This window comes from Acipenser ruthenus, chromosome 4 (assembly GCF_902713425.1).
Source record: "Acipenser ruthenus chromosome 4, fAciRut3.2 maternal haplotype, whole genome shotgun sequence".
Taxonomy (NCBI): Eukaryota; Metazoa; Chordata; class Actinopteri; order Acipenseriformes; family Acipenseridae; genus Acipenser; species Acipenser ruthenus.
The window spans coordinates 80,312,817-80,325,343 of NC_081192.1; the positions used below are offsets into that span (position 1 = coordinate 80,312,817).

A 12,527-nucleotide genomic window follows, 5' to 3' on the forward strand; every position below is an offset into this window, starting at 1 on the left:
AGAGCAAATTCCAGAACGGATGACACTCTAACAACAATATTTTGCCCCACATCCAGTATTGCTTACAATATGTGAAGAGAATGAGTAATGGAACAAGTTGCTATTGACAGAAAACATTTTGGAAACACGGTTTTGGCAAACACTGCGTTTTCCGTGTTTACTGTAGACTTACAGTACATGATGAAATAATCTGCATGACCTTCAATAAAAAAGAAAAATGTGGGTCGTTTAAACTGTTTGGTTAATAATAGTGAAGGTTCTTTATTAAAACAGCATGTTCCTGTTGATAGATTTTTCAATCTACATCATCAGCCTGGTTCACACCGGACTAAAACTCCCCCACATAAAACAAACTCCTCTGAGTGCCACTAAAGCAGAGAATACCATGTGTGTACAGAACAGTACCATTCAGTATTATTAATAGTTAACAATATACTGCAGACACAAATCAAATGCCAGACAACCATCCTGAAAACAATGTGTACCTTGGGTGACCTAATTAAAGGATCAGTGTCAAGGTAGGATTAGAAACTCGTGGCCAGCAATAGACAGAAGCAGGCAAATATACTGTACGTTAAAAATGAACAGGCAATCAGGACACCACTGAGTCTAGAACAAGCATAAAGACTGAAATAATTCTGAGGGTTAAGAGAGAGATTTATTGAACTACCAGCCAGCCCATCAGCTGAGGAAGGGGTTATTTTTAGTTGTCTACTGGCCTTACCTGAAATTAGGTTCACCAGAAAATAAAATGTCAGTAAGTGCATACACAATATACAGTATACACCAAAATGTTGTCTTATTAATGTTTGTCCTACTGACAGTACTGCAAATCTCACATTGAAAGCTATACTATATATAGGCCAATTTAACATGCAAGCTTCCCAGCCCAGGTACTATACAGTAAAACAAACAATAGATAGATAGATAGATAGATAGATAGAGATGGATTAATTTCGAAACTGCACTGTAAACAAGACATATGTCCTTGTAAGCCCAAGTCACCTCCTCAGAACAGGATTAACAACCCAGTAAAAGTACAACAGACAAAATTTTCGAGAAATTACATTTTCAATGTCTTCCAACCTCAACTTCACACTGTCCCTCAAAATCTATTGTATAATTCTTTTTTTTTTTTTACATTGTCAGTGTATATAAAATTAAAGGGCTTAACAGTGTTCCTGTGTTTTTGAGCTTCATTGCATCAGAAAAGCTCTAGTATTGATGCAAGGCCAATGTCATGAGGGTAGTAGAAAACTACACACAGTGCAAAAAACAGTGTACTGCAGTGGCATGTAAACACCACCCTACTTGATGAACTTATCGGACATTGAACCACCAGGATTTCATGACCTGACGCAGCATCTCCAGCAGTCACAAGACTGCAGCAATTATAGACCCGATTTATGTCACCCTCTGAGTGACCTTGCTGAGCGGAAGATACACAGGAATTCTGGCAGAAGTACTGTACAGTGTGCTCTCTTACTGTTACACATGACCAGAGCAATCTGGCTTGCTACTGTAGTCTTCTCCTTCCATACGATATATGCTCCCCCTTCTACGCTTCCCTGATAGAAAGCAGTTCAAATCATCAAAGATAATAGATGTGTGTGGATTGTGCCCAGAGAAAGCATAACTGCAATAAGAGGCTTGTAATCCCAAGTGTGTGCAACAAGAGGACTGGCTTCAGAGCAGCTAAGATTTCAGTCAGAGGAAGAAAGAGCTGCTCTGAATTTCTGATCCCCCCCCCCCCCCCCCCAAAAACCCTCAATACTCTTGATATCTTTACACTGTATTAAAATTAGATATATTTACACCCAATCCAGTCTTGACTGTGTCGTATTTGTAAAGCTTTTGGAATACTCTGCAGTGGTGGTGCTATTGTTTTAGGAATACAATGCATGTGCACTTTATTATTAAAGTTACACTTCCTTTTTTGTGTATGTGGTCTGTATCGACCGGTGCACATACAGTATCGGGGGGCCTCTGTTATAGTATATCCTCTACACAGGGCCTCCAGCACAGATAAAAAGCCAGAAATGTGTACTGAACATCTTTCCATCTCTCACAAGTTGTTGTTGGGCAATGTTGTCAACACTGTAGTATATTAAGCATTTACAGAATACAAAACTCATGAGATCACTTACCGCTGACAAACAGCCATTTTAATAATGGCGATATTGATTTGTCTTGGGTTTGCCATTAAGTTTCCAAGAGATCGCTTCACTCCGAAAGCTTCAGTAAAAAGCATTTTCTTGTCTGAATGTCAATAGCTTCCCTAACATGCTGGGCTGGCACAAAAAGAAAACAGTAGACAAGTGTCTTCAAGAAATGTAATACAGTATGTGTGTGCCACTTTCTCAAAGCTACATTAACTCAACAGTGAGGGGAAGAAAAGATTAGGTGTTACCTTGGCTATACACTGACAACACAGACTACAAATAAATAGCTGTGCTGTAATCGCGCATCGTTAAAAGATTTTCTAAAATCCGCTACTGGCACGGCTCTTAAATAAGTGTTTGCTTTCCTTTTGACAATCTCATGGCAAGCCAAGTCAGCAAGAGCCTACAGTATGGAATATAGAAACCGTATGCTGTTGTGCATGGAGAAGCAATAGGTTACAGTGGCAAGTCATAGTACTGTATCAACTCACTGCTGTAAATATACAATTAGAGGTACTGCACTGTATCAGTAACATAAAAAAGTATCACGGTCAACATCCACTGATGCACCTGTAAAAAACACACCAAAAAAAAAGTCATTCTGACATAACGTATAGGTGCCTGCATAGATCCCCAGATTCTGACACTCTTAATAACTTGTGATGTCCAGATCAAGTTTCATCACAGCTGAATAAGCACTTTTCTAGATGTACAAATGTAAGCTGTGGCATACAGACAGCTGGAAGACAGACAGAAAGACAGACTCCATATCTTCACATTATGATTAACTAAATAAGAATGTCCATAGCAAGTTTAATCAGAATTGGAAAAAGGGCTTTCTAGAGATATGTACAATGGAAGTGTAACACAGACGGACAGTCAGATGGACATGCGTCATTAAGCAGGGGATAATCCTGATCCTGATGAATAGGACAAGTACTGCCTGCAAGGCAGGGCTTCTAATTTAATAAAATACTTGTGTGTGTCAGAGGACAGTAAGAAATATATACACCATTAGCTAACAGAACATTTTTAAATATTTTACTTAATCACACAAAGAAGCAACCAAGTGTACAATCTTCTTGTGTACAATTTAGCTTTTATTTCAATATTCACTTTTTCCTTTCCTACTACTTTAGGCTTGACCTTCCTCTAAATCATGACAGGATTTCCAGCTGTTGTTCCCTTTAATAACAAACCATTTCCTTGCAGAGAGTTGGAAAGTAATGCTAGCCAGGGCTGGATAGGAAGCATTTGCCTTTCAAGGTGCCCTTCATCTAACTTCTAACTGTCTCTTACTGTACATCTACAGTAAGAAACAAAACACAGTACTGTACAGGCCATATTCTATAAGGATACAAAAAGGATCAGAAAGTGCTGACTGCGTACTATGTTCATTGTGAAAAGGAATGTGCGAATTAGAAATGAAAAAAAGTTAAATAAATTATAACAAGGTCTCCTCCTGTTGCCTATGTATTGATTATGTACAACCAAAAAATGCACAATGAAAAAAATATACAAAAATCAGTTTTGTAAGGTACACATGTTTACAATACTACAATTATAAGAACTGTATGTTTAGCAATCCCACCCTACCCCATAAATGTATCACAAGTGTGCCAATACTGATAGGATAATACTGGAAATTAAAAAAAGTAACCCACCTTTTATTGGGCAAGTCTTTTGAAGCAGTTCTGTGCAGTGTCCCTGCCCACTCAAAACACGGGTACCAGTAAGCTTCTAACAGTCACTGTGGTCAATTGTAATCGTAGACTATAGTCTACCAAGAGACCTACAGTACAGGTACAAAAGCCCACTTTAAAATGTAAAACATTTGCCCTGGGTTATCTTGTGTAAGAAATGATCCTCCTTGGAAGAATGCGTTAGTCTTAATTCCTTTGCAGAGGGTTGGAAAGTAACCCTAATTCCCCATTTACCATGGAAGGAGTTTTGTAATCAAACTCGGTACTGCAATTACTGTAAGGTAAAGGACATTTTATTACGTACAGTACTGTATTACTGTCCAAGGTGCCCTCTACCTTCTGTGCAGAGATAGAAAATGATAAACTGCACATGTGTCTCTTCTGCTAGTGTCTAAGAACTCGCTTCTCCACAGGTAGACTCCTTGAGCACTGTGTGTTTCAGTCATGGCTACAATCAGCACTTTGAATGAGATTCTGTTATCGCCAAGTCTGCAGCCTCATCATATCATTAGATTGTTTTTTGTCACCAATAACAGTCTACACATACTGCACTGTTACAAAGAAAACAAGGAGGGCAGACAATCAGCTCTCTGTTCCTGTATTGGTCGATGCAGATAACTCTACCGACACCATAACTACAACGCGCAAGTCGCTCAGCACATCTAGCTATGGAACAGTGGTTTCCCTGATGGATTAAAAAGTAAATATGTTAGTACTCATACACTGTCATAATGTGGTTTTAAAAGAAGTAAAAAAAAGTTGTACTTAAAAGCACAGTTTTTTTTATCTTTTTTTTTTTTTTTTTAATTTTCATTGCATCTCAGACAGGGCTGACTTTACACATTTTGCCGCCCTCTGCAAAATATAAACATGTCGTCCCCCCCCCCTTTCCTTCACACTCACAGGCACACTCACAGTTACTAATTTAAAAAAAATGTACCGAAATGATAATGAATTTAGAAAAAATATCTTGCAGATTATGAAAACATAAGGCATGCAGGGATTCCTTCAGATCCAGGTTTTTTTCATGTTAAATTGAAATTGTTGCTAGTTCGTTCAACTGATCACGTGTCACTGTGGACAGCAGGTAGTTTTATATTCGTTTCAACTTTGAGAAACTGCGTTCCCCACTTGTAGCTGTGACTGGCAGCGTCAGCAGTATTCTCAGTGAAATAAATGCATTTGGAACCACTGAAGACATACTGTTTTTTGCAAATGTATTCCAATACATCCAAGTGCGTCAATGACTTTTGAATCTCCATGTGTGAGCGCCATTTCAATTACCTGTGATACATTTTGCTTCCGTCCGTGATTTGAAACCGCTGCTTCCAGAGGGTACTATCCTGTGCAATTGAGACCAGGGCATCGTACACTTCCCCAAGCTGATACCGGATGAACTTCACTGCTTCAACTCTACTTTCCCATCTCGTTTCACTGTAACATTTACACATTAAGACATAGTATTGGACCCCAAAAATCGAACGAGGGACAAACAAAACACGACTGGACAACATTCACACAAGCACACTGAGGTCACGACTCGATCACGCTCCCCTAATACTGTTTAAAATCTACCACAGTAGCTTTTTTTCAGTAAGCTCGGGACCAAACACTCAATCACCACATTTCCACTGTCGTACCCGCCATGCGAGGCCGCCCAAGGAGTGAGGAATAGCCCTACGTTATGACTTGTTTCGAGGTGGCCACTTAAGAATGCACCAGTAACGTAAGGGGGGTACTGCTTTGTGAGGTAAGTTGTTACGGTAAAACAAAGTTATGCCAACTACTTTATGGAGTACTGTGACTTACACTGATTATACAGGAACAAAGAGGGATGTGATTCTGTCTGTGCCAGAAATGGAAAGAGGTGTACATGGGCGTTATATCAGTATTAATTTGAATTTCAAATCAGGATGTATTTTTGTATATATATACTAATTTATGTAAATAGGTAAAGTGTATGGATCACTGATGTATGGAATACACTGAGTCAACGTTACAGTAATCATAAAATATTGGTGTTAAATATTTACTACACCCTATTTCCAAAAATAGTTCTGAACTTCTCTGCAGCACAGTGGATACAAAACTTCAGAATTTCAAGGGAAACATTTCATTATATTTGTAGTAAAGTGGCTCCAGGAATTTGGAGGACAGACACAAACTTTCATTGTGTGTGTTCCCTTGGAAAAGTGGGTTGCAATGACCCACTGGAAGCTTGCAACCAACTCCGAATACAGAAGCATAGGACACTTGTTTGGTGCGAGTCGAACAACTGTATGCAGATGTGTGCGGGAAGTCTGTCATGCCATTAACACAGTACTGCTGCCTGAACATTTACAAATTCCAAGCCCCCAGAAATTTTCAGAAATGGCCAACTACACTGAGCAGAGGTTGGGTGTGCCACAATGTGTTGGAGCTATGATGGCTCGCATATTCCTATTATTGCCCCTGAACAGTACTACCACAATTATTTTAATCATAAAGGCTGGCATTCAATTGTGCTGCAGGCTGTGATGGATGGCAAGGGACTGTTTTGGGGCTCATCTGTCAGGTTTGCAGGTAATGCACATGATGCCAGAGTACTGAACCCTGGGCTTTAGCATCCAGCGGCCGCTTAGTTCCATCTAACACTATACAACTAGCTGGCTGAGATGTAGGGTCTTTTTTTAATTGGCGATCATTCAGGCCTGTGCCTTGGTCAGTCTGCTGTATTAGCCTGCTGCCCCCTCCACACATCCCTCATCCCAGTGCTACAGCACATTGCGCAATCTGTGTTTTTTTTGTATTTTAGACCATTGAAAGCCTGTGTGCAGATTTTCTATTGACCCTCACTTTAACAACCTTCACTGCTTCCTGTTCTTCTAGTACATCAACTCAATCTCCTTAGACGTAGTCTGTGCTGGGCATACCACAATACAGCCTGATACACATGGATTAAAAAAGATTTATTCTGTGGCATAGAAGAGATCATTGTTTTCTGTGATATGGAGGGAACAGCAGACAGCAGTGCAGGAGTCAGGCACTGATGTAATGCTGATCACTAAATGTTTTATATAATACATTAACCCTACTGCAGTACTTTGTATGGTCTTTTGTTTCTTTGATGTTTAAGTTTTAAAATAATATTGTGTTGTTTGATGAATATTTTATAGTTCTGTAGCATTAGCCAAGGCAGAAGCTATGCATGGAACATTCAGGTAAAAAGCAACTGTGGCTACAGCATATAAAAGTGACTGTTCTGACTTTTAGAAGGTGTGTTCTTGGCAAGATGCTAATCGAAATATGCGCGAATTCACCATCTATACTGTTTATTCCTAGAGAATCATTACACACGTGTATCAAATCAAAATGCCAAAAACGTTTTATTCAAAACAAAACTACAAAGTTTAAATAGAATAACAGTAATGAAAAATGAATGAGGTTATTATAAAAAAGGCACAGTGTATTTCTTTAAGGCTTTTCTTTCATCACTTCATCTGAGCTTTCTTCACCATCAGTTTCTTGGAGGTTGTGCTGTATACAGTGTGTCAATGACAGCGCACCTGTTCCTAATGGGGTACAGCAATAAAGCACGTGTAGAAACTCCCTCTTGTGTCCTCTCAGCAGCTGATAGCATTCAAAATCTGAATTCCATTTATTAAATACCAATGTCACCAGCTTACTGTAACATAAATCCAATCCTGTTAATGGGAGGAATCACTTTAGTGTTAAACGCACACAGATGGCACACATCAGTTTCACAGCTGACTCGTCACCACAGGCTGTCAGGTCCTGAGCAGGAGATATATTTTGTGCCATTCTAGTAAGAACTTGGTAAATGAGTAGATAATCCAGTCTTTCCCATCTGTAGAATGTTGATAACAGAACCCAGTGCACACTGTTTGTCTGCTTGACTTAATTCCAAACAGAAAGTGTAGCCTTACAAAAGTGTTTAAGTAATGCATGGTGAGGTATATTTATAAGGCGTCCCTTAACACCGTGGAACCAGCTATAAGGCTGTGTGTTCGTAGTTCCCATTTGCCCAATAATGCCATTCCACTAGCACTTTCATTGTCGCTGTAAGACTGACACCATTAGCACAGTCTTGTAACTATGGTTCCCGACTAGTGTTATAAATGTGTCCTTTAGTAATGCGCTGTGTAATGGAGGGGGGCACTGTGCGGCAGGGCACATGGTGACTACTTCGTAGTGCTCTCATCAACTTTATAATAAAATGAAAAGCATAGACTGGCTCACATTGAAAATGTCACATGTGTGAAAAGGGATACAGTGATGTGGGAAACATAATGATTCACTGGGTGTTGATTGCTCTCTGAATAAATAATTCATTTAATTAGCAGTATCAATGATTACAACCTGGCAAAATCTAATTTCTACAAAAAAACACACTAAAGGTCACAGGGACATCAGTAGAATTGAATGATGAAATAAGAGGCAATATGTGCCTGCCATGCTTCTCTGCATGTCTCTGACAAATTAGGTTATTTTCCTTGTATAATGTTCGCACTTTTCAGGAGTTGTAAATACATCACTGTCCTCTATAACGAGTAACAATGCTGACCACCACAAAAAAGATGATCTGTTTACTGTTGATGAAAAATGCCCTCCCAGGATCAATCTATAAGCATGTGTAGAATTAGGTTTGGATCAGGAATCAATTACCTGGAATGGCTGAATAACACCCTAAATATAAAGGACACGTCAAAGCACTGGATGAACATATTTTTGGGGGTGAAATGAACAAATTCAGTATCCCACTCAGTAGCAGTAAACTGATACATTTTGGAAGATTATTATTTATTCGGGTATATTAATTAGCAAGCATTCAGAGAGGGGTAAAACAGGCAAAAAAGAAAAAGGCCCAACCCATCAAGTAATAAACCAGCAGGGTACATTATACTGACAGTGCATGAGTTTAACAAATGCCTTTTAAAAATCCTGTTTTCAGAAGATAAACTGGAGGTAGACAATCTCTGATCGGATGTTGGAGAGTTTTTGTTTTCCTTGTTTTCCTGTTTTTATTTAGAAAAACCTTTGTTTGCTGCATACAGGTGCCAGTGTGCGAGGTAAGCATGGTCAAAAAGCTGTATTGTAGACACGGCTCAAGGGTTGTGTACAGCAGCCACGTCTGAATAAAACAGGTCAGTTTTCAAAATCTGTCAGAAACCTATGTTCAGACTTTCATTCTGAATAAAAATGACCAAGAAGTTTCCATGAGCTGTAGCTTTAAGTATTCAAAATGCGAATGATGTAAGGGGCTGTAACTACTGTACAACACTAAAACTTTTAAGGCTAGTGAAAATCAAATCCAGTCCATAATTAGTCTGCTTCATTGTATTTGCACATGTGTTTATAGATTCTCATAAATCTCATAAATCCAGACAACCAATTCCCCACTCCAAACTAGCAGCATTAGTTTAATTCCAAACTAGATCGTTTATACAGTTAACAGGATGAAATGTACAAAAAGAACATCTTCTATTGACCCCAAAGATTACAGTAGCTACTTTCCTCCTAAGCCTGTGTTTCTTGACTGTGCACCACATTCCCTGGCTGCAAGACCCAGTCCAACAATCACTACTGAGACTAATTCAGTCATGGTAAAAGGACTGTAGTATCAAGAAAGATTATTATTAATGAATTAGTCAGTTAGAAGAGGCTTTTATCCAAAGTGACTTACTGAGACTAGAGGGTGAACTATGTATCACAACTGCTGCTGCAGTCACTTACAATAGGACCTCGGTTTTACACAAATGCATTGCAGTCTACCTTGTTTTACCACCACTTATAAACAATTAAAATGCAGAAAATGACTTACTCTTTGAAACATTATCTGCCGTGTTGTATACTGTACATAACACACTATTGTGATTGATACTTTATTGGATTTGTACTGCCACTCTTGCTGCCTCTTGAGTTTGGTACATGTCCCATAGTTGGAGGTATAGCGAGAGAGCACTAATAAATCATACGGCACTATAAACATCTTGAAGTTTTAATTGACATTGTACTGCAAGCCCTGTTTCACTTGTTTTTCCATCAGCGAAAGGGGTGATGTACAGTATTTAAGAGATTAAAAAAAAAAAAAATGCAGGTGACAGCTTCAGACATGTTTTGGCCCAATAACCTATGAATCCACCAACAATTTATTATCAGTATATTTTTTAGTATCAGTATATTTTTATTTATTTATTTATTTTTTATTTAGTAATCGCCAATTGATTTTACCCTGTTTTTCTCCAAATTTGAAATGTCCAATTGTATTAGGCTGTGTGGTCCAGTGGTTAAAGAAAAGGGCTTGTAACCAGGAGGTCCCCGGTTCAAATCCCATCTCAGCCACTGACTCATTGTGTGACCCTGAGCAAAGTCACTTAAAATTACAGTATGCCATATACAGGGGTGCAAATTTGGCGCTACGGGTACCTCATATAGCGCCAGCAACATTCAATTCTGCCGGCAGTAGACATGTGAACACATGCTGTCCTCAAAGTGTGTGCTGTCAGCCGACCGCTTCTTTTCACTCTGCAGGCTCGCCATGCAGCCTGCAAGCGCCTGGCCAGTCTACAGGGGTCGCAGGTGCGCGGTGAGCCGAGGACACCCTGGCCGACCTAAGCCCTCCCCCCCAGGCGGCGCTCGGGCAGTTGTGTGTCACCCCCTTGGAAGTCCCTTCCACGGGCGGTAGTGAAATAGCCTAGACTCGAACCAGCGACCTCCAGGCTACAGGGCGCATCCTGCGCTCCACACGGAACGCCTTTACCAGATGCGCCACTCGGGAGCCCCTATTATCAGTATTTTAAAATATTCTTGTAAAATACTATTCAAAATAAATACATTCATAAAACTAAGACTTTATATTTTGTACATTTGTCATGCTTCCAGTAAAAATTATTTATGAAAAGACTCCTTGAATATTTATTACGTAATGAACTACAGCAAGCAGAAGCAAAATAGAGAATCCCACCAAAGATAAATGATAGGTCATTAAACATTAGGAAAATACACACCTGTCAATAAATATGTGAATCACCGTTCTCTTCGCTGGGAGGAACAGGTAAAAACGGGTCTGAAGATCAGGCTTGTTTTTCATAGCATTAAATAGAGTAGAGACACATGCTCTTACCGTTGTATGTTATCCTTGGCTTTGTCAAACACATAACAAGGTGCAAGTCCATTTCATCTGAAGAAACAAACTTGGAACAGACAGGGCACTTGAATTCTGTTAAAAAAAAAAAAAGGCATTTGTTAAAAAATAAAAACATAAAATTACATTAAAATAATTAGCCTGAACCACTCATTGAGCGGATCTTATTCTCAGTGTTTTTTTTTATTTTTCTATTTAGGAAGTGGGCCACCACATCACAAACATCCATCATGAGGGAACAGTACCTTATGTGTAGCAACAGTAATATTTATCAATTCATATTTTCCATATACAGTAGAATTAGGCTACGTGTGTGTATTTTTTTTTTTTTCACCATTCCACAGCACTTTCCTGAATCTGAATTAACAGCAATATCTGATCCTGGGTGCACTCTGGATCAGATATTGCAGCAAGAATGGATTAGGAAATGAAAACTAAATGTATAGTAATTTGTATAGGCTGGGCCAAAAAACAAAAAAACAGTCAATAACCTGTGATATACACTATAAAGCTCACTTATAAACTGATAGAAAGGGAACAAACAGTGCAGTACAAAAACTGCATTTCATGACTATAACCTTTTTTAAGGGTCACACCAGATTAATCTAGTGGTACTAAAGATTACACTCAAACAAACATTTTGAGTCTCTATAAAATGTCTTTGTGGCATTAAAACATTGATAATGTTTTCCTGTTGAAACGTCTGTCGAAGACAGTTTCTTTGTCAGACTGGATTTACTTGTGCTGTACACAGAGTACAGTGTTGGCTCCCTATTGGAATGAGATTATTTAAATGTAGGACTTGACATAATGCCTTTATGTTATTTTGGTTATTTTAAGTTGCAAGCCATAGTTAAGGGTAGCTCAATACATCAATCATGTAGTCATCCCTGGGGGGGGGGGGGGGGGGGGGGGGCACGGCACTAGTTTTTCTTGTGGTATGACCGACGGGCTAGTTTTCTCAATGCTAGCTGGTCACATTGCATGACCATCTTCTGGTGGTTGCAAGACTGAACTATGAACCACCTATTCATGTTATGACAGTTTCATTATTGGGCTTACACAGATGACAGATTACTACTTTACACCTACCTCAGAATATTTATTTTGGACCTGATGGTCAATCATTTGATTTTGAACCCTAAGCCTCCCAGTTCAATTACAGTATGCCATATACAGGGGTGCAAATTTGGCGCTACGGCGCTAGATTCTAGCGCCAGGGTACCTCATATAGCGCCAGCAACATTCAATTCTGCCGGCAGTAGACATGTTCCTTTGTGCTCCGTCTTTCGGGTGAGACGTAATTGTAAGTGACACTGCAGCTGATGCATAGTTCACACACCCTAGTTTCTGTAAGTCACCTTGGATAAAGGTGTCTGCTATGTGTTTGTCCAGACGCTCTAGATCATTTTGAATGACCTTTGCTGCTGCAACAGTGTTTGCCACTCCTCCTATTTTTGTGTCGTCTGCAAATTTAACAAGTTTGCTTACTTTACCAGAATCTAAATCATTAATGTA

General features: G+C 39.2%; 1 protein-coding gene across 1 annotated transcript in view; it reads right to left on the minus strand.

The window, feature by feature from the left end:
- LOC117399904 (E3 ubiquitin-protein ligase znrf2-like) overlaps positions 1-12,527 on the minus strand; it is a 67,573-nt gene that overhangs the window by 18,872 nt on the left and 36,174 nt on the right. The window contains exon 2 of the mRNA XM_033999338.3: positions 10,989-11,084. Coding sequence (XP_033855229.1) covers positions 10,989-11,084 — 96 coding nt within the window. The remainder of the gene's footprint in view (positions 1-10,988; positions 11,085-12,527) is intronic.